This window comes from Puma concolor, chromosome D3, assembly GCF_028749965.1.
Source record: "Puma concolor isolate L17-30 chromosome D3, mPumCon1.1.hap2, whole genome shotgun sequence".
NCBI lineage: Eukaryota > Metazoa > Chordata > Mammalia > Carnivora > Felidae > Puma > Puma concolor.
In genome coordinates, this window is record NC_141678.1 from 72,913,291 (window position 1) to 72,936,674 (window position 23,384).

At 34.0% G+C, this 23,384-nt stretch overlaps 1 protein-coding gene across 4 annotated transcripts in view; it reads left to right on the forward strand.

Annotated features, from left to right (window-relative positions):
* DCC (DCC netrin 1 receptor) overlaps positions 1-23,384 on the forward strand; it is a 1,162,490-nt gene that overhangs the window by 975,957 nt on the left and 163,149 nt on the right. For all 4 annotated transcript variants that reach the window (XM_086683010.1, XM_086683011.1, XM_086683012.1 and 1 more), the window contains exon 15: positions 15,727-15,921. In XM_086683010.1, the coding sequence (XP_086539136.1) occupies positions 15,727-15,921 (195 nt within the window). The remainder of the gene's footprint in view (positions 1-15,726; positions 15,922-23,384) is intronic.

Below are 23,384 nucleotides of genomic sequence, written 5' to 3' on the forward strand. Positions count from 1 at the left end.
AATGAAAGCCGAAATTGAGCAAGGACCAGAGATAAACAGGATGGTCTATGATGATACTCTTACCTAATAGATAGCTAAAGAAATAAGCGAAGGCCCAAAACTGTCTAAGATTTGACAGAAGATAAACACCATGGCAAATTGCATATCCACCCAAGAATTGGTTTTTAAAAAATACTTTAAAATATGTATTTTTAGGGGCACCTGAATAGCTCAGTTGATTAAGCATCCAACTCTTAATTTCTGCTCCGATTGTGATCTCACCATTTGTGAATTCGAGCCCCATGTCACGCTCTGCACCGATAGCACAGAGCCTGCTTGGGATTCTCTCCCTCTCTCTCTGCCCCTCCCCTATAAGCTTGCTCTCTTTCTCTCTCAAATTTAATAAAATAAAATAAAAATAAAAAATACATATATATTCTAAATTATTGGAACAATAAAAATAAATAATGTGTTATGTAGCAAAGTACAGAAAATAAAGTTGTTAGTAAGGAAAAATGGAAAACACTCTTAGATGAGAGAAATTCTAAAATTTAATAAAACTGAATTGACTTCCCTTTGTAAAAGGGACTTTCAGATCCTGTTAAAAACAAAATGAAACTATATATTTTTAAGACAAAGGCAAAAATATTAAATGAAAATTGGGCAAAGAATTAACAGGATACAAGTTGATAGGATTCCAGGGTAATGATGACATCACATACTTACAACAGGCATACATACACACATGTGTATATACATGTATGCATGCAAACATACACACATGCATACGTGCACACAGAGACACATACATATGTATACACAGGCATATAGATGCACATGCACACAAACATACACACAGACATATGTACACAAACACCCACATGCACACATACATGCATGGAATGGATGTATAATTTTATATTGAAAACTACAAATAAATATACAAGTCACAAAACTTCAAGTCTCAAATATGCAACTCTTAAAGTACATAAACAATATATTTTCCAAAAAATTCAAAACACCAAGCTCCATCTGAGAAAGAATCTTTTTAAATGCTTGGAACAACATAAAAATACACACTGATAGAAGAAATAATAGAGAACTTGAAAAACAAAACATGGAATGAGAAAACTTAACATGCTTCAATCATAATTCCAAAGGAAAATAAAGAATGGAGGAAAAATAAATTTTGAAGAGATAAGTGATCATTTTCCAGAATTGATGAAATATATGGATTATCAGATTCAGGAATAATGCTTTACCTTTGATACATTGTACAATATCAAAGATAAAGACAAAAGAAGAGCTTAAAATGCCCAAGGAGAGATTACTTCTTTAGGGACTATAATTATACTGATGAAGACTCCCCTATAGGAACAATTAAAGCAGAAAACAATGAAATATCTTCAAAGTGCTGATTAAAAAGTTACTGTCATTAAAGAATTGTATATCTAACTAAACAACTATTCAAGGAAAGGAGACATAAAGAAAAATAGACAACCACCGCCATCCTTTTTATAAATAATGTACATTTTTTTAAAAAGATAAAGAAAATGACTAGAGGGATTATTAGAAAAGTGATTAACAAAATCATGTGACATATGGGTACATCTGAGCAAATTATGGCCATCTAAAAGAAAAATTATGTTTTGGAGAGTTTAAAAAGTTCGTGAATATTAGTTAATAAAGAAGAAGGAGATCGTGGAGGTTAAACAGTTTTGAAATTGTTTTTATGATGTTCTCGTGAAAAGAAATGATATAATTAACTTCAGACTACAAATTATATGTGATCTCAAAATTGAAAATCTTACAACCAGAAGGAATATTATTTTGTATCAGATAGAGAAAAAATAAAATAGAGGGAGGGGCTCTTTAGCTTATACAAATGAGGTCATAAAAATTAAAAATAATACTTTATTATGAACAAATGGAAAATTAAAAGTGCATAATAAAGTCATATAAATAAACTTTAATGTAGTAACAACAATAAGTGTATTAGACTCACCAGTTCAAGGATTCCATTACTTAATGGAATTTTGAAAACATCCATGTCTATAGTACTTACAGTTGGCAAAATTTATAAATATTAAAACATGAAAAAGTTGAAAATAAAGAGATGAGACAAAATACCAGTCATCCTAACAAAAAACACGTGTAGGTTTTTCTCTGGTAATTTTCTTAAGGCCAAAAACATCTTTAGGGGTAGAGTCACTATTAATGGTAAAAGGATTGAGTTATTGAAAATATGTAAATTGTTGAAGAAATATGTATTACTTATAAGTATATGGCTTTTATAACAAATTTATACTATTAAAGCAAATCTTGACAGATCTTTATGAAAAAATTTACAAACATTTTAGTACATATTCATCAGTATAGAATCAGTAAATGTATACAGTTGTAGCTAGAAAATACAACAAACCAACACAAGTCTCATCATCTGAAGATGATCAGATTATCATCTTAACACTCTAATACATATCCTTTAATTTCTTTCATTATACACATGTCAGTATATACATACATGCATAAAATATTTATATAATTAAAAATATATAGATGTAACTAAAATGAGAATATATGATGCTTACTGTTCTTCAAACTTCTGTTTTCAATTATTTTCATTTTTATCTTTGCAGATTATGATTTTACCTAAAATCCTGATCATATTCAAATTTCTTCAGTGAACCCCAAAAAACTTTTTTTACAGATCATTTGTACAAACTAGAATTGAATCTAGAATTACACACTATATACAGTTTTTATATCCCCTAAGGTGCTCAATCTACCATAATTCCTTTTCTCCTACTCTGATTTATTGAAAAGACAAGCTTTTGGTCCTCTATGTTAAACAACCCTAATATTTGTTTTTTTCTAATTATTTCTTGTTTCATTTAATTTGTTCCTCTAGGGTCTGTAGCTTTGTAAACTGAAAGCTATATATAAAGACCAATGTTATATTTGGAGATTTTTACACATCTCTCAGAATAGGAAAAAAATGAAAAAGCAAGGAATGTGGAAGATTTACCTTTCATAATTGAAATATGCACAGTTACAGAATTGCATATTTTTTTTCCTAAGCATCCAAAAAATATTTAGTATTTGGCTGTAAGAAAATGGGTATTAAAGTTCTTGGATAATACTAAATTCATTCATTGATCACAGTGTAATGAAACTAATAGTCAATAATAATATGATATCCAATATGTTTGGAAATACAAAAATATTCTTCCAAGTAATTCGTTGGTCCAAAAGAAACCATAGTATATCTAGAATGTAACTTTTAGCACCTGATATCTAAGCAATCTTGTTTATTTGTGTATCTATTAGATTAAAAATATAGTGAAAATTTTATAAAATGGATTTTTTTTTACTTTCAACAAATGCAGAAATTATTTTTGTTTGGCTATTTGATAAAATTCTTGGTTAAAATCAATAACATGCCATTTAAAATGCATTCAAGTTAAAGATACCAATTCAAGGGTAAGAAATGGGGTCTACACCAATGAGCTCGCAAATGCGGTCCTCTGATGATATAACAATGTTAGTATATGATTTTATGCACAGAGGAACGTAGGTTGTAGGTGGCATGTCATGAAAAATTATTTCTTTCACATGGGCTTTTGATAGGAACCATCCATGATATGCTGGGTTACTAGTTGACAAAAAGACTTGCAAATGAGATGAGCCATTGGTATAACAGCCAATCCATCATGAAATTGAAGAATCCAGCCCCTTATTCTCATTCAAGTAGAATTCATCTTACATATAAGGAGTGTTGTAGGCAAAGCCAAATTGAGTTTGAAATCAATTTAAAATCTGCTTTTGTTCTTGGGCAAGTGGTTGTTCAAAATCTCAGCACTCCACCATACAAACGATGTGCAAATTATTTAGATTTGGACAAATGTTCGAAAAAGTTTTAAGTCCTTTCCTTAGCCATAGCACACTTTTTAGTATCCTCATGAAATGTTTAATCCCCTTATGACTTCCTTGACTTTTTCTAAGTATAATGTAGTATATAAGGTTGTGGGGTTTGAAATCTTAATAACTAGGTTTGACTTCTGCTCCACTCACTGTATTATCATGCACAAGTAACTTAACTTCCCTAAGACCTGAGTTTTCTCATCTGTAAATAGGGTGTAACAACAGTATCTATCTCAATGGATCTCTGTAAGAATTAATAATGATAATGGAAATAAAGTACTCAGAAATGTATCTGATATATATTAAGCACTCAACAAATGCTTATTGTTACTGATTTTCATATATTAGATCTCAAACTTCAACAGTGGTATGAAATACTAATACCACTGGTCCTATGAATCTTTTTCTTGTTCATGATGATAAAACTCTGTTGTCTGCATTAGGGAATAGATGTATTTCTTCTGATGCAAAAGCAGGGCATACACTCAGTGTGTCTTAAAATCCCACCATCTAATTAAAGTATAATTTAATGGGACATCGTCATATATCATATGCAAGAGGGCATTTTGTAAAATTAGTCAGTCATTACCAGTTTCTTAAAAATTTGTGTTAATATGTGAGTTTAAGGAAACTTTCAAAATGTTATTATTTTGTAAGAAACTAAAAGCAAGCATTCTGCTAAATACTAAAATTCTAAATACATTGTCCTTAAAATCCAAATAAACCAGGGAAGTTTCCTACTATTTTTATTATTCAACAGTGTAGAGGTTTTGATAAGAAATAAACACACTGGGGCGCCTGGGTGGCGCAGTCGGTTAAGCGTCCGACTTCAGCCAGGTCACGATCTCACAGTCCGTGAGTTCGAGCCCCGCGTCGGGCTCTGGGCTGATGGCTCAGAGCCTGGAGCCTGTTTCCGATTCTGTGTCTCCCTCTCTCTCTGCCCCTCCCCCGTTCATGCTCTGTCTCTCTCTGTCCCAAAAATAAATAAACGTTGAAAAAAAAAAAAATTAAAAAAAAAAGAAATAAACACACAAAAAAACTTAAAAAGCTATATGTCATTACAGAAGGAAAGAAATGCTATTTTTATGAGCAGTGTGATTGCAAATTTGGGAATTCCAAGAAACTACATTAAAAAACTATTAGAATTAATAAGAAAATTTAATATTAAAATTATATGTATATATATTTATATACATATACATATCTATGTATACACACAAAAAAATAGTTTTTTTTTATACTGGGCAATAATTAGTTCAAACATTAAAAAGAAAAGAAATGGATTCATATGGAAACCTAAAATATGATAGCTAAGCCTAAATTTAACAAACTAAATGTATATGAAGAAAATAACATTTTATTAAAAGATATAAAATAAGACATGAATAATAGAAATATATTCCTTGATACAAAATGTTAGCATATCAATGCTTCTTCCGAAATTAATGATTAAGTTAATAAATACAACTCCAATCAGAATGTACTTCATATGGAAGAATAAATGTAAAAGAATTCCGAGAAAATTTGAAAAGTAGAATAAACATTAACATTTACAATAAAACATGATTTAAAAATCAATATAGTACTGTCTGGCAATGAAATAGACAAGTAGATCCATGTAACAGAATATAGAGGACAGGAATATTTCTTGCTATATTTGAGAAATAAACTTTAAAATGAATTTGGCATTTCAATGAGCAGATTATTCAATAAATGGCATTGAGACTATTGCCAGTACTTCTAGTAGAGCATAAAGTTGTCTTTCCCCTATACCAAACTAGTTGGTAGTGGTTGATTCTAGTGATGGACTTGAAGGCAAAGGAAAGCAAAGCTATCACTTCTCATATAAATCAAAAATAGAAAGGTCAAGGATGTTTTTTTTTCAATATATGAAATTTATTGTCAAATTGGTTTCCATACAACACCCAGTGCTCATCCCAAAAGGTGCCCTCCTCAATACCCATCACCCACCCTCCCCTCCCTCCCGCCCCCCATCAACCCTCAGTTTGTTCTCAGTTTTTAAGAGTCTCTTATGCTTTGGCTCTCTCCCACTCTAACCTCTTTTTTTTTTTCTTTTTTTTTTCTTTTCCTTTTTTTTCCTTCCCCTCCTCCATGGTAAGGATGGTTTAAAAATTTTGTTGTTGCTTTGTTCCTTTGGTATTTTCAAGTATAATAAAGATGGAGGGCTCAAACACACATCCTATATGCACCTGGAGGTGGTGAGATGAGGTGAGCTGATCTCTCAAGGTATCATTCCTACTATAGGAGATTGTGTTCTCCCTCTTGTGTTCTTCACATTGGGACTGGTACCCATATCCACCAGTCATCTAAGCCAGCAGGTTCCCCATCCTTAACTCCTCCATTATCACTTCCTACCAATATACCCAGTACCTGCAATTTCTACCTCCCTAACAGGCCTGGAATTCATGCCCTCCTCTCTGATCCACCACTCTAGTTTATGTCAGCCTGTCAGCCTTTGTCACCTGAAAATAGCCTCCCACCTGGTCTTCTGTGGGAAGACACCAGTTTGCTCCTCTCTGGACTCCATCATGCTGTCAGAGTGATTTTTCTTAACCAGATATGATGATGTTATTTCTCTATTCAAATTCTCCTTGTTGTGGTCCTGCCCATAACCTCAAGTTTGACATTCTATCACATCTTTGCATATGTATGCATCCCTCCAGATGCACTCCATTATATCTCATGCTTTAACACTTAGTGTTTCCTCTGCCAGAGTGCCCTTTCACATGACTTCACACCTACTTCTACTTAAAAACTCACTGAATGTTTTGCTTCTAGGAGGCTTCTTTCATTTGAGCTGCATCCAGATGTCTTTCCTCTAAGCCTGCTGTCTTGGGCACAATATCAGCAACTATCACACTCTTCTCAGCTGACTACAAGCAAAGACCTTGCTTTATTTGATTTGAATTTCTCAGTGCTTTTCGTGGTGCCTGATGCATGGTAGATGCTTTATTAATATTGAATAGATGGGTCAATATATAAACATTCATAGCCAGGTATTATTTATGTTAAACTCATACTATTATAGTCATAAAAAAACAATTATAGTTAAATGAGAGCTAGAAACATCCCCCTTGGCCCTCCTTGGTATACTTTTATTTAAATGGAGAATTATATTACCTTTTCCTCAAGTAAGATGTTAAAATAAAAACCCAAGTTTTCTAGAGAGAAGCTTGCCATAAGATTTTAGAGATAGTGATATTCTTTTAGGGCAAATAGATCTATAGTTTTGACAGACTAGGGTTTTAATCCAGTTAGAGGAAAATGAACCTGAAAAGTTCATGGAAGTAGATCCTTTAGGAAGTACATCCTTCCATCCTTTGGGATGGAAGGACATCCTGAGACCCTACTCCCCATGCCCTTTTAAAGAATAGTATTTATCATTTGCATGGCCCAAAACCTGGAGATTATTCAATATGAAGTAGCTGATAAAATTTATCATGGGAAGACATAAGATTCTAGTGAGATTCTATGATTTTTGAAGTTGGGGTCCCTGAACTCTAAATTGAGAAAACAAATATTGATATCATGGATATTGATAGGCTCTGATCCCACAGTGCTCTTAGAAAGCTACATCAAAGGTGTTGCCTGTAACTGTCAAGTTTTGGTTTTCCCACTCAAAAAGCCAGGAGTTCATAAATAAAATTGAACTTGATTGTGTTTCTTCTTGTGTTCCATTTGCCATGCCAACCTCCTCCCTAGACAGTTACCTTAATTTTCTCCTTGTCAAATCAAGAACTCAACAGATTTAGGCCATTTTTTTCCCAACATTGGAACAAAAAAGGACTAGTTTCACCCTACTGATGATCTGGAGTTGGGATTCTGCAGTTTCTCTAGGCAAGAGAGAACCAAAGAAGGAACCATCTTGATTATTTTGTTAAGATTAAACTTGGACATGACATTGAATGTCTCTTCCGTGAGGAATATCTTACTCCCCCCACTACTTTTTTCCCATTGAGTTTCATCATTGTGAGACTTGATCAGTGGTAAAAGTGCAGAGGCTACAGGATCTAGATTCTGATCAGTTATCTCTTCAGAAAGACATCATATTGTTTCCTAGGCCTAGGCAGACAACCCCATTCCAGTAGTCTACCTTGATTGTCAATAGGAGTAAGGCTGTCAGTGTCGGAAATTGGAGGACACAAACAAATACCCTCAAGAGGCATATTTTTTTCAGAATTAGAATCTTGGTGTTAAAGGAATGAATCTGTCACAAGTTCCTTTTTAGAACACTGTGTATCTACCTGCTCCCCTTAATTTTCTGCATGCTTTTTCTTTTCTTTTTCTGGTTTTATGCTAATTTTTTGTCTTTAATTTTCTGTTTTCTTTTTAATTTTTCCAGCTTTATTGAGATACCATTGACATAAAATATTGTGTAAGTTTAAGATATACAGTATGTACAACATGATTATTACCGCAATAAAGTTAGTAGCCTCATCTATCACTTCACATAATTACCTTTTTGTGTATATGTGAGGTAAGAGCATGGAAGGTCTGCTCTCTTAGCAATTTTCAAGTACATAATACAGTAATTCAGTATTGTTAAGTATAGTCACCATGCTGCACATTAGATCCAGAACTTATAACTTATCTTATAACTGGAAGTTTGTACCCTGTGACCAACATCTCCCCATTTCCCTCACCCCTTAACCCCTGGCAACCACCACTCTACTCTCTGTTTATACTTATATTTATTTTCAATTTCAGGAGCAGTGACAGAGTAAAATGAATATTTTCAATTTCAGGAGCAGTGATAGAGTAAAAATTTCATTAAAATGAAAATGAATACTACAAACAAAAGTACCTAAAAATAACATGAAATAGTAGAATAATAAGATTATTTGAGCTGAGACCATTAAGATTGTGGAAAAATATATAAAAGTAAACAAAAAGATACAATTCAATTAAAATTATGAATCCTAATTTGAAAATTCAAACATTATGATAAACAGGACATTTGTAGAATAGCTAAGAGCACAAAGTATGTACGAAACGTTCAAACATTTATTCAAATGTTGAATATGGCGCTTATTCATAATAGTCCTCCATACATGTTACCCATTGTTATTAAGGAACAAGAGCAAAAACATAGATTTTTTTTAAAAGAATTAATGCTGAAAGTAAATAAGTAAGATTATTCATAAGAGCATATTCGTAGAGGAATGATATTTTAAAATCCATTAGTCAAGTTAATATTGAAGGATCGGGGAAGGGAATGACTGCCAAGGTGACAATATGAGGAGAGTTTGAGGGGGATGGAACTGTTGTGTCCCATGATGGGAGTGCTGGACACATGACTACACTTGTATATCACTAAGTGAAAAATATAGTAAAAGGTTAATACTAAGAAGATTGTAGGAGGAAAGCAAAAATAAATATATAATAAAAATAAAATAAAAACAAGGTATAGTTCATTGGTAAATAGAAGTGATTGTTCACTACAATAAATACACAAATAACATTCAAAGTTTATAGACATGAGTGGCATAAGGAAGATGATGTCCGTTGGTGAGAATAGTCCTCGCCAATAGAAATGAACACATTAGTATGTATCAGAACTGTCTGGAAAGATAGAAGATGGCTGTACCAACTGTCTTATGTAATTCTCTGTAAAGACATATAGGCTATTAGGGACCGGAACAAATCTCTAACAAAATGACCCATAAAATGCAGCACACTAAATCGAGAACAGATATGTGAGTATTTGTCAAAAGTACCAGCTGCCTGACGCCACTTGGCGGGCCGTCCACAGAAGACAGTACACAGCAGCGATCATTGTCATTAGCAGGGGCCAGCAGAAACAAGTCTCTCTGGCCACTTGGAGAAAATGCCGTTCATAACTGTTTTTTTCATCTTCTTTCATTTCTTTATTATTTCCTTTTTTCTTAAAATTCTTGTCTTAAAGAGAGAGCTGTATAAAATTTTGATAATTGTATAGTTAGTGACAGTTTTATGTATTCCAGAATTTATGGAAGGAGATGAGACAAAGAATAATGAAATAATCACATTAAATAGAAAGCACAATAAATGGCAACAAATCCTAGGGGGAGAAAATAAGATAGGTGATTATTAGATTAGAGATTAGGGAAAGATTGCAAATTTAAATATGGTAGCCAGGCAAGGCTGAAGTTGAAAAGCAAATAACAGAAACCTGAAGGACATAAGGGAGAAAGGCGTATCTGAGGGAGTGCTTCCCAGGCAAAGCATACAACAGATGCAAATGCCCTGAGGCCAGAGCATGCCTGGCATGTTTGAGGAACAATAAAGTGTCCACTGTGTAATAGATGGCTGGGGTAAGGTAAGCAAAGGGGAAAGTGGTAGGAGATGAAGATAGAGAGCTAAGGAGGGCTGGGGTAGAGCATATACAACCTTTTAGGCCATGGTAGAACCTGACTTTACAGTGTGCTATCAGAAGACTTTAAGGAGTTTTGAGTGATGTTACTTATTTGACATGATCTTATTTGTTTTTGTTTACACACATGCTCACACTGTATCTATATTCATACACATTTATTTTCAATACCATCTGTATATTGGCAGCTTTCACGTCTATGTATCTGACCATGGCCTTTCACTAAAACCCCAAATTTATATACCCACCTACATCCTTGAGATCTCCATAGGTATAACCAATAGGTATCTCAATTTAACATGACCTAAGAACTCACTTATTTTTCTTTATCTCAGTAGGTCATACACCAGTTGCCCAAGCCAAAGATTGAGTCTCTTCTTTCCCAAACCATTTACATCCGGTTTATAGCTCTGTTGATTTTATCGCCCAAATGTCCCAAATATGCACACATCACTTCCACAATAGCAATCCAGACAAGCACAAAAACATTTCAGGGTTTTCTAATTTTTTAATTAAAAAAATTATTTTAAATTGCGCATAACATAATAGTAACCATCTTAACTAGTTTTAAGTGTACAGTTCAGTGTCTTTAAGTACATCTACATTGTTGTATGACAATCATCAAAACCACCCTCTTCTAAAACTCTTCGTCTTGCAAAACTGAAACTCTGTACCCATTAAGCAATAACTCCCTACTCCACCCTCCTCCCAGTTCCTAGCAATCACCATCTACTTTCTTTCTCTATGAATTTGGACTCTCTGGGTATGTCATAGAAGTAGATTCATGCAGTTTTTGTCCTTTTGTGAACTGGTTTGTTTCACTTACCATAATGTCCTAAAGGCTCATGCCTAAAGGCATGAATCAGAATTTCCTTCCTCTTTAAAGCTGAAAAATATCCCATTTTGTATATATACCCCAGTTTGTTTATCCATTCATCTGTCGATGGACACCTGAACTTTACTTACTTTTTGGCTCTTCTGAATAATTATACTGTGAGTGCAGGTGTACAGATATCTGTTTGAGTCCCTGCTTTCAATTCTTGGGAGATTATACCCAGAAGTGGAATTACTGGATCTTATGGTAATTCTAATTAAAAAAAAAAAACTGCAATACTATTTTTCATAGCATTTGTACCATTTTAAATTCCCACTGGGTAACTTTCTTTTTATTTTCTTTATTTTCCTTCTGTGGGCTAGGCACAATGACCTTCTTTGATATCTCCGTATACGAAGCGCATCCTTGCTGCAGGGGCTTTGTAGCAGTCATTCCCTCTTCTTGTAAAGTTTTCCACCCTGGTATTTGCTTGACTGACTCTTTCTGATCATTCACCTTAGACTCTACCAGGAATACCTTCCTTGAGTCAGTGTCAGTTACTATTCTATCAGCATGGCACTTACAAAATCTTCTGATTTCCTTGTTTGTTTCTTCTTTCCTCTTATTTTATTGGTTTTACTTCCCCAAAAAACTATGTCCCCAGTACTTAGAACTATGACTGGCACATAGGAGATGTACAGTAATTGTTGAAATGTCATGGGGATTAATATGGTAAATTTCCTAATGTGCTATATGTGAATACTACTCATTAGTGGAAATTGGTCGTCACTCAAAACATCATAACTATTCTTTTTTTTTAAATTTTGTTAATGTTTATTTTTAAAAGAGAGAGAGCATGAGTGGAGGAGGAGCAGAAAGAGAGAGACACACAGAATCCAAAGCAGGCTCTAGGCTCTGAGCTATCAGCACAGAGCCCAACACGGGGCTCAAACCCAAGAACCGTGAAATCATGTCCTGAGCTGAAGTTGGACGCTTAACTGACTGAGCCATCCAGGCACACTGCACCCAACCCCCCAAAATAATAACTCTTCTTTAGGAACAAATTAAACCAAGATAGGATCCATAATTCCAGAGTATAACCAAGAATGGCCGTTGACCTAGTTACTCTGATAATTCAGATTTCAGTAGAAATTTGAGGTTCATTAATTTGGATATTTCAGGCAAAATGTGTTCTTTGGTTTCAAATTATTTAAATAATTACCTTAATACTTCTCCATGCTTTATATACTCAATATTGTCCTAGAGGTACTTGTAAAATCTTTCATGTACTTCTGAGTAGTGAATTTCAGTTTCAGCCTTCAAACCGAGAGGTCTCATGTCACATACTTTCATGGCAAATTTTCTGAATTGATGTTTTATAGTTCATTCCAATAGTAACCATTTTCCTAATCCATAAGGTCATCTATGTTAGAGAAAACTGATTCAGGTAGCATAAAAGGAAAATGTCATTTCTGTTTTCATATTAAGAAGTGAGTAGGTGGGTACAAAGGGGCTATTCTGGATTACGAATCTCTTAGCACAGTTATCTTTATGATGAGGCCATATATTATAAATGGGTTATGTCTCACACTGCCTTGATAGGCAACTTTTCTTATGGCCCTATGATCTTAAGGGTAGTAAAGCGCATTAAGTATTTAGAGGGGGAGCCAACATGTATTCTTATGTATATACACCCTTAGTTTTTATCATGTTAAAATTGTTCCCAGTTTGGATCTAGGATTAAAATTCCTTTCATACAGTGAAAAACAAACAAACAAACAAACAAAAAAGACAAGTCCTGTGTACCAAGAGCCCCTCTTCATCAAGAGCCAGTTTGTACACTCATTACCATAGCCCCTTTATAACACTCCAAGATATGTACTTCTGTGGGTATGAACCTTACTAACCTGCAAGGGAACTACTCTATGGTTTGCAGAAAGATGGAGAAAGTTATTGTTTTGAAACATTTTAAATATTTTTTTTTCCTTTTATTCTAAAAGATGTTGAGTATCGTCATTAAAATCATTAGGTTTTCATATTGTCTTTAAAAAGTCATAGCACTGAATTCATTTTCTAAATGTAAGGTTAGGCAGATTGTCTTGCTGTTTTCAATAATGACTGCAAAACCTCAAAAGTGTTAAATAATTCTTTGTAGAACCCATTACATTTCGAGGACACTGGACAGCCTCTGTGGCAATAGAGTTGAAAAGTATTAATCCATTCCTTTTATGTCTTTTATTACTTTTACTTAGGGTTTCTAGTGGAAAGTCCCTTACATTGTGTTTCTGTTGTTAAGGTTTATGTCCATGTTTTGAGATAATTTTTTTATGACACCCTTGCATATTATGTCACAGGCTTCCTCAGAGCAGACAAATAAAACTTCTTCCCTTTCTGTCACAAATGGGCATCTTTGGGCAGGGTGGGGGCTAGAGGGGTGGGGGAGCTCCTTTAGAAAATGCTGCTGATGTAACATCTTTAGGATGTAGCATCTTTTAAAAAGCTGTTATTATGGGACCTGCTTTAAAAACTTTTAAAGGACATGTTCCCATATATCACTTAAGCTAGAAGTATGCATGTTGAAAGTGGATAAAGTTGGTAATAGAGATTATATCACCTTTTGCTATTACATCAAGGAAACAAATATGTTGTAACATTACCTGTAATCATTAAATCATTTTGCATAATCTGACATTTGTTACCTTTGGAGATTACCAGTTAAGAAAGAAATAATGGGGGCTCCTGTGTGGGTCAGTCGGTTAAGCGTCCAACTTCAGCTCAGGTCATGATCTCACAGTTCATGGGTTCAAGCCCCATGTCAGGCTCTGTGCTGACAGCTCAAAGCCTGGAGCCTGCTTCAGATTCTGTGTCTCCCTCTCTCTCTCTCTCTCTCTCTCTCTCTCTCTCTCTCTCTGCACCTCCCTTGGTTTCACTCTGTCTCTCTTTCTCTGAAAAATGAATAAAAACATTATTAAAAAAAAAGAATGAATGAATGAACACAAATAGTTTGAATAAAGTTCGAATCACTAATATTTTGAGTACCCATTAATTGCCAGAAACTGTGCTAAGCACTTAATGGACTATTAAAGTTTAGATGGGCACATTCTTGCTTAAATTTCTTCCCAGAATACTTACATAATTTTCAAAAAATAGGCTACATATGCCTGTATTAACCCTATCAAAATATTTATCATGGTATATTATAACTGCCTTTTTACTTGTCTTTCCCATTAAACTGTGAACTCCAAGAGTATATGTTTTATGTTTGCCATATTCACTCTTGACCTGTATCCTGATCATCATGGGATACCTTGACCCGTTCCCCCAACATAGTAGGTGCTCATAAATATTTATTAGTTGAATGATGAGAATCATCCAGAAAATGCATCATTTCTTTAACCATGGGACCAAAGGGAAGAAAGATAATGTAAAAGTCAGCATGCTAATTTATTAATTTTCAACACACAATCCCCTTCAGAGAAAATTTATGTCAGGGTAGCACGTACATTTACTCCCTAACAGCTAACATGAGTTGGTGCTACTCATAATGAGTGCTTTTATACTTTATCTCATTAAATCTTCTCAGCACCCTATGCGAATATTACTATCCTTAGGCTCATTCTGCACATGAGGAAACTGAGGCTTAGGTCTTAAGGTCTCTCTGAGATGGTGAGTATACAGTATAAGTTGGAATTCTTGGGGCGCCTGGGTGGCGCAGTCGGTTAAGCGTCCGACTTCAGCCAGGTCACGACCTCGCGGTCCGTGAGTTCGAGCCCCGCGTCGGGCTCTGGGCTGATGGCTCAGAGCCTGGAGCCTGTTTCCGATTCTGTGTCTCCCTCTCTCTCTGCCCCTCCCCCGTTCATGCTCTGTCTCTCTCTGTCCCAAAAATAAATAAACGTTGAAAAAAAAAAAAAGTTGGAATTCTTATTTTCAGAGCTCAGGCTTTGAAGCAATCAATATTTGGAATGCCACTTTAATTAAAAGGTAATCTCAGAGAAGATAAATAACTTCATGAGGGTGCACAGCTAGGAAGTGACAGAGCCTGGTATTAAATGAAATTTGCACACTCCAAAGTCTGTGTGGCTACCATCTCGGCCACTGTCTCTTTTTCTTCAATAATGAATGCACTTTTCAGAGATGCACTAAATTATGGGTCAGGTACAATCTTAATCATGCTGATTTGCCCTAAACTGTTTCACCTGACATTTTGAGAAAGAACTGCTTGATTTTCCTATTTAGTTAAATGAGAATAAAATAATCCTTGGGCAAGACCATTTTTGACATTTCATTTCCCTTCCTATTGTTCTTACATCCTCTTTGATTTCACCCATTAGTGATGATACCTAAGAAGAATTATATGGGGGGAAAACAGCTGAAAGGGGAAAAAAACCTATTAGAATAAGGATGCCTGATGCTACATGCCTATGGAAGGAACTCAGTGCCCTCTCGTGCTTAAGGAATTCTGTGAAACATGGAAAATGGAATCACACGCTGACACTAGGGAGAACTTGGGCAATAAGTGATGCACTATGTGAGAATTCATGGAATATGGTATTAAGTGTTCTTTAAATGGGAAGGTTTACCATGCTCTATGTTCTATTATGAGACAGGCTGATGTTTACCCCTCTTTGAATTCTAGAGTCTCAAGTCCCTGACCAGCCAAGCTCTCTTCACGTGAGGCCCCAGACCAATTGCATCATCATGAGTTGGACTCCTCCCTTGAACCCCAACATCGTGGTGCGAGGTTACATAATTGGTTATGGCGTTGGGAGCCCTTATGCCGAGACAGTGCGTGTGGATAGTAAACAGCGATATTATTCTATTGAGAGGTTAGGTGAGTAGCAATGTTTTTTATTCTATTAAAGGAAGTAAATGATTTATGTGAAATTATTTTCTTTCTTGGAAACTTGTTCTTCAGAATTTGATTTTAATTTGTAGCACATATTAATTCTTAAAACGAGTCTCTCTCTTTTTCTATCTCCTGTCAGTCTACACACACACACACACACACACACACACACATGTTTGCATGCACACACATGTATACACACACACCGCTGTTTTTCCTCTCTGAGTTTTGCATTGGGGAATTTTATTTAGAGACATTCACAACAGTGGGTGCTCTGCTGTGTACTCTTGTTTATGTGCCAGAGGATACAAAAAGATAATTGTATTAATTTTCTTTTTCCCTGGTCAACAGAAACTTCTAATCTTAATAATTCTTATAAAAAGAAAGTCAACACTTTTTTGTCATTTTTTTTCTCACTAGGAGAATATTCTGTCAAGTTTTCTTTAACACTGAATTATCTAGTCACATTGCCCTCTTGTCCTTTAGTATTTATAGGCAAAACTTTGTGACTATGCCATTATGACCATAAAACAAAAGGTGAAACAAGGAATTTTCTTATTTGTTTCATGTTTATTATTCTGAGAGAGAGAGAGAGAGAGAGAGAGAGAGAGAGAGAGAGAACAAAGCGGGGGAGGGGTAAGGACAGGGAGAGAGAGAATCCCAAGCAGGCTCCACACCATTATCAGGGAGACCAGTTTGGGGCTTGAACTCATAAACCACAAGCTCCTGACCTGAGCTGAAATCAAGAGTCAGATGCTTAACTGACTGAGCCACCCAGGTGCCCCGAAACAAGGAATTTTCAGTCAAGCCTGTAAACTTAGTTGTCAAACTCCTCTCTGCATGCATTCCAACCTCTTATCATCTTCAACCTCATTTGACTAAATACAATACTTGACTTATGACATTTCCTAATCCATTGAAAATTTGTTCATTTAGACAGGGCTGATGTGTAATGAAAGGGTTCACATCCATTTTATATATGATTTTCCATAGTATAATTAGAGATTATATCATTGACAGAGAGAAATCAAAGGAATATATGTCATACATAGGCTGCTAAGAAGTTAAACTAGTCTCATAAAGCACAAAGCAAGTTGATTCTACCTGTTGATTTAACTCCGTATTATTTGCAGTGAAGCACATTGACCTCCTCACTGGGAATATTACCTGATTGGTGGAGGTAGGGGATGCTACTTACTTGTAATTTCTTTCACAAACAGAACATTTGTGATGAGTAACTTGATTTGAATTTAAATACCTTTCCTTGCAGTAGCAAGAAAAGGTTTTCTCACTGCAGGAGGAAAATTACACTGACAGGTTCTCTCTATAATTGCCTCAAACACTAATAAGAAAAGTACCTACTGAAAATCTCCACAATTCTAGGTAGCTCGGCATTTAGAAATAACATTCTCAGTCAGTCCCCGAGTTTGAATGTTAAGGCAATCACACAACATACTCTATGACCGTCAGATCTATGTTGAAGGACTGCCATCTGTCCATTATTCAGTGGGCATCACCTCTGACAGTTGATCATGATGCCACCCAACAGAAGGAGAGATCCCCATGGCCGGTCCCAGGCTCTGCTGCCATGAGAGTGCGGTGCAGTCAGAATGAAGTCATAAAGGAAAACCACATTGTCTTGCTGTATCCCTTTGGTAATGATGTTCTTTTCTACAAGCAGACTTTCCAGGAGTCTCCTAGGCTAGCAAAGTTGAGGCTTTTGGGATCTCTCCAGGCAAATCTCTCCACATGCTTACAAAGGAAACAAGCTCTCGTTGTTTAGAGAGCTAAGAAAACTGTTAAAGATAAAATGGATATGAACCTACCTCAATGATAGATAATCATGTGTTTATTACACTTTAAAGCTTATCTGGAAAAAGATAAGTTACACACATACATTTACACACACATACGCACATACACATGTGGATATATACATAAGTATTTAAGTTCTACCAGCTGATACTTTTCTAATATAGTCCTATGTCTTAACATAAAATAAGAAATAGAAGTGTTATATTCTTATTGTTCAAGTATCTGCATAGTTAAACAGAGAAACTGGTATTTTTTCAACATGTGTATCACTATTTGCCCAGAGTGTATATTAAACATATCTATATCTATATATCCATATCCATATCTATATATCACAAGATGCTATGCAACTAGTCTGCTTCTTTAATGTTTAAAAGAATAAAGCAATCAGTGGTTTCTTTGCAAAGTTTGAATGTGGACTTGAGTGAATCCTTTATCCTCTTAAAAGTTGGAACTTAAGATGTCTGACATAAACTTTGGCTAAATAGTGGAATATATATTTTAAGGACTGTATAACAGTTATACAATTAAAAACGAATTAAAGAAAGTTATAATCTGTTAAAGCATAACGTCAGCTATAACTTCAAGTGTCATGGTTGTATTTTAGACTATAAAAAAGCGATTTGGTTTATAATTGACCAATAAACTTCCTCTTCTCTTTGATAGGAGACCAGAACTTTCAAACAGCATTTTGTTTATCAGGCATAATAATTTAATATTTAGACACCAGGCACTGTGACCTGCTTCAGGACAACAAATATAAGACTGTTTTGAACAACATCTAATGTTGCCTGATTTAAAACAAAGCTTACCTAGTGTAGACATAGAGTTTCATTAGCCAATGTTTGTACTGTTAGATATTTATAATTAATCTTTTGACGTCGTATTTCTTTTAGTTTAAGAGCCCTAAATGCCAGTTTTGATGTATATGCATGGTATAGATTCATAAGATCTGAATTCTAGCCATGTTTGGCAACATTAATTTGAAACCAAGCTCCTCTTTCAAAAACTCACTATTTACCTACTAACCTATTCATCAGTCTATCAATTGATCAATTTACCTACCTCTACATCTTTATGGAGGTATTTGTATGTGTATAAACTGTACATATCTAAAGCGTACAATTTGTTAAGTTTTAAAAGGGCTTTATTGTGACATAACTGACAATAAACTGTGTTTTTCAAATTTCTTCTTTAATTTCTCTCAGTAATATTTTACAGTATTCAGTATAGGAAATCTTGAAAGTTTTTGTTAGATTTAGTCAAAATATATATATTAGGCCAATATCTATATACCTATATATGTATATGTATATGTATATGTATATGTATATGTATATGTATATGTATATGTATATCTATATCTATATCTATATCTATATCTATATCTATATCTATATCTATATGTCTGTGTGTGTTTATTAAATTTAGTCCCTATGTATATGTGTGTATATTAACTATTTTAAATGGGATTGTTCAAGTTCATTTTCTAGCTGTTTGCTGCTAGTATAGGAGAATACAACTGTTTTTAAGCACCAATCTAGTATCCCAAGACATGTTACATTCACATATTAGTTCCACTAGTAGAATGCTCTGGGAATTCCCATGTAAACAAGCATATCATATGTAAGGAGGAACAGCTTTACAGTTAATTTCTGATCTCCTGCCTTTAATTTATTTCTCTCGCTTTCTCTTGGTTAAGATCTTTATTAAAATGTTGAATAGAAATGGAAGCAGGTATTTTTGTCTTGTTCCTGATCTTAGGGGAGGCATGAAATGGGATATTAGCTATAGGTTATTCATAGGTGTCTCATCAGATTGAGGAAGCTTTCTACTTTTCTAGCTTTCTAGGAATTTTTATCATGAATATTTGTTGAATTTTTGTGTAATAGGTTTCTAGCTCTTTTTCCTCCTTTATTATTATTTTTTTAATATGGTGAATTATATTGATTGATTTTTGAAGGGTAGCTAATCTTGAATTTCTCATACAGATCAATGCATGATATATTACCCTTTTCTTATCTTGTTGGATTTGATTTGTTAATATTATTAAGGATTTTTGTGCCTATATTCATGAGATGTATTTGTCTACCCATATTCATTAGATATATTTGTCTATTATATTAATAAGGTATATTTGTATACAATTTTCTTTTCATGTAGTGACTTTATCCATTTTTTTTTTTAATTAAAGTCATACTGGTCTCCTAAAATCAGTTGGACAATTTGTTCTTCTGTCCCTGAAAAAGTGTGTGTAAAATTTATATTACTTATTCCTGGAATATTTGATAGAATTCACTAACAAAACCACCTGGATCCAAGATTTCCTTTTTAAGAAGGCTTTTGATAATGAATTTAGCTTCTTTAACACATATAGATATTTTTGTATTTTGTATTTTTTTCTTGTGTTGATTTTGGTAAGTTACAATTTTCATGACATTTGTCTACTTCATTTTGTCATGTTTGTTGGCATAGAATTGTTCATTCATAATGGTCTTTTATTATCTGCAGTGATAACTGCTGTTTTGTTTATGATGTTGATCATTTATGTCCCCTCTATTTTTTGTGATCAGTCTAGGTAGGGGCTTATCAATTTTGCTGATCTTTGAGGCTTTAACATTACCAATTACTGACTGTCTCCATTTTGTTTCTTTCATATCTGCTTTTACTCTATTTTCCTTCTTGTACTTATTGTACAATTTCTCTCTATTTCTAATTTCTTAAGGTGCGACCTCATGAAGTAGGTTTTTAAAGTTATTTGTGTTCTCTAAGCACCCTTCCCTTACATCCCACAAATGTTGATATGTTATCTCTTCATTATCATTTCGTTAAAAATATTTTCTAATTTCCCTTGATTTATTTTTCCCTTTAGTAAGTGCATTGCTTACTTTTCAAATTTTGTTTTTTCCTAGACATCTTGTTATTATTGATTCATAAATTTCTTTTGAATTTTTTTAATGTTTATTTATTTTTGAGAGACAGAGAGAGACAGAGCATGAGCAGGGGAAGGGCAGAGAGAGGGAGAGGGAAAGGGAGAGAGAGAGAGAGAGAGAGAGAGAGAATCTGAAGCAGGCTCTAGGCTCTGAGCTGTTGGCACAGAGCCTGATGCGGGGCTTGAACTCACAAGCCGTGAGATCATGACCTGAGCCAAAGTTGGACGCTTAACCGACTGAGCCACCCAGGTGCCCCGTTATTATCAATTTTTAATTTTATTTTATCATGATTAGGAAATACACTCTGACTTTAATATCTTTAAACTTATTGTGACCTGTTTTAATTTTGTTGAATGTACTATGTGAACTTGAAAATCATGTGTAGTTTTCAATTATTAGATATAGAGTTCTATAAATGTCAATTAGATCAAGGTCTTTGATATCATTTCCTCGATCATCTGTGTTTCTTATTAAAGTTTTTGATCAATAGTTTGTCAATAGCTAAGATGGTGTGTCAAATCACCTTTTATAAACATGGAACCATTTTTGTCTCCCTTTAATTCTGTTGATTTGATTGCTTCATTTATTTTGGGAGTCTGTTATTAAGCCAATACACATTTATAATTGTTCTTTTTTATTAGTAAATCACCTCATTTACACTACAGATGCCTGTCGCTAGACTTAATGTTAACATTATTTATGCCTTCTTATACTTACAGTTTACATGGTGTATCTTTTTCATCTATTACTTTCAGCCTATATCTTTGTATTTAAAGTTATTCTGCGTCTTGTAGGCAGTTTATAGTTGAGTCTTGCTATTTTAAATGGAGTTTTTAGGCCATTAGTATTTAATGTAAAATTTAATGTTAATGTAAAATACATGAATGGTTGAATTTAGGTCTGTTATTTTACTTTTATTTTCTGTTTCTCCCATCTCCTTTTCATTTATCTTTATGAACTCCCTAGCTCAGAAAACAAAAGTGATTATTTATAAATGTCCAGATGCAGTCATTGCTTTTCCAACTGAGATTATTTCTACAAGGACTTTTGTTCATCCTCATCTAATTAGCCCATTTAAAACTATTACATATTTTAAACAGAACTGGTGGAACCCTTTCACCGCCATCGACGTGGATTAGCAGAGATCTACAGGGAACTAATATTCATAAACTTTGGTATCACCCTATGAAAGGAAGAATTATAACTTTAGAGTTTTAATGATCACTGTTACTTGTTTTGAAGTGTTACAACCCCAGTACAAAAAGATGGTTTTAGGTTTTTTTTAAGAATGTTGAGTTATTATTTGCTTTTATTATTATCCTTTCACTGATGTTTATTAGATGATATGGTTTTAATAGACTCCTATTTTAAAAAAACATAGTCTAAGCATACTAAAAAGTAAAAAAAAAAGTAATGGAATTCTGGATATGGGATCAGTTCCATATTTTTCTCTCTGCTACAGTGTTTAATCTTGGGAAAATTATTTGAACTCTAGCTGTATAGTATTTCAGTGAAAATGGAGAATAAGAGTCTTTCATTCCCAATTTTACAGTGTCAGAGAGTTAACAGATTTTGAAAAAAAGTAATAGAAGTGGAAAAATTGGTCTTTGTAAGAGATATAAATTTCAAACTTTTATTGTAATTGCTGCAAAAATATCAGTTTTGCCTTAATTAAAAATACTCAGGTTTTAAAGGTAAATTTATTTCCTGTTTCTAACTATCAAAAATCCTTTTTCATAACAGTGATTGAAATATTTTACTTTGGACTGTTTAGTAAAAAACAAAACAAAATTAAATTAAAAGATAAAATAAAGTTATTAAATTAATAAAAGAAAAGAAAAAAGAAAAAAAGAAAATGGGTGTTCCATTTTTGATTAAATTTGTTCATAATCCAGTGGTATCAAATGTGGGTTTAAGGTCTGTCTTTAATGATGGATTATTGGTCATGTGTGCACAGGAGTCTTTTCAGTAACCACAGTGTGGGATTCTTGAAGCCTCAATTTTTTCATCTGTGAAGCAGGATACTATGATACCTTACAAACTTTCTGTGAGATTCAATAGAGATAATAAATTAATTCCATTTGCAATTCTTTAAAAAGTTAGAAACATGTTAGCACAAGTTAGCACATGTGAATAAGGCATTGTCCTATTATCATTTGATACATTGATGGTTTAGCAAATATAAATAATACAGTTACATAAGCTTTGAATTGTGTGCTTATATAAACTTTGAAGTTTATAGTGTTTTAGTTTGTCTCTACCTAAAAGTAATCTGTATCAAATACAATTTAAAAATTAGTTGAGGGGCGCCTGGGTGGCGCAGTCGGTTGGGCATCCGACTTCAGCCAGGTCACGATCTCACGATCCGTGAGTTCGAGCCCCGCGTCAGGCTCTGGGCTGATGGCTCGGAGGCTGGAGCCTGTTTCCGATTCTGTGTCTCCCTCTCTCTCTGCCCCTCCCCCGTTCATGCTCTGTCTCTCTCTGTCCCAAAAATAAATAAATGTTGAAAAATAAAAATTTTAAAAAATAGTTGAGGATCCCAGGGTTTTAAACCCTAATAATTCACCAACTATATAACGTTATATAAAACATATTTATTTACTGAAATTAATATGAATCAAAAATCTAAACAACACAGTGACACACAATTCAGTGTGAAAGACAAAAATGTAAACTCCTGTTTTCAGCAATAATAGAATA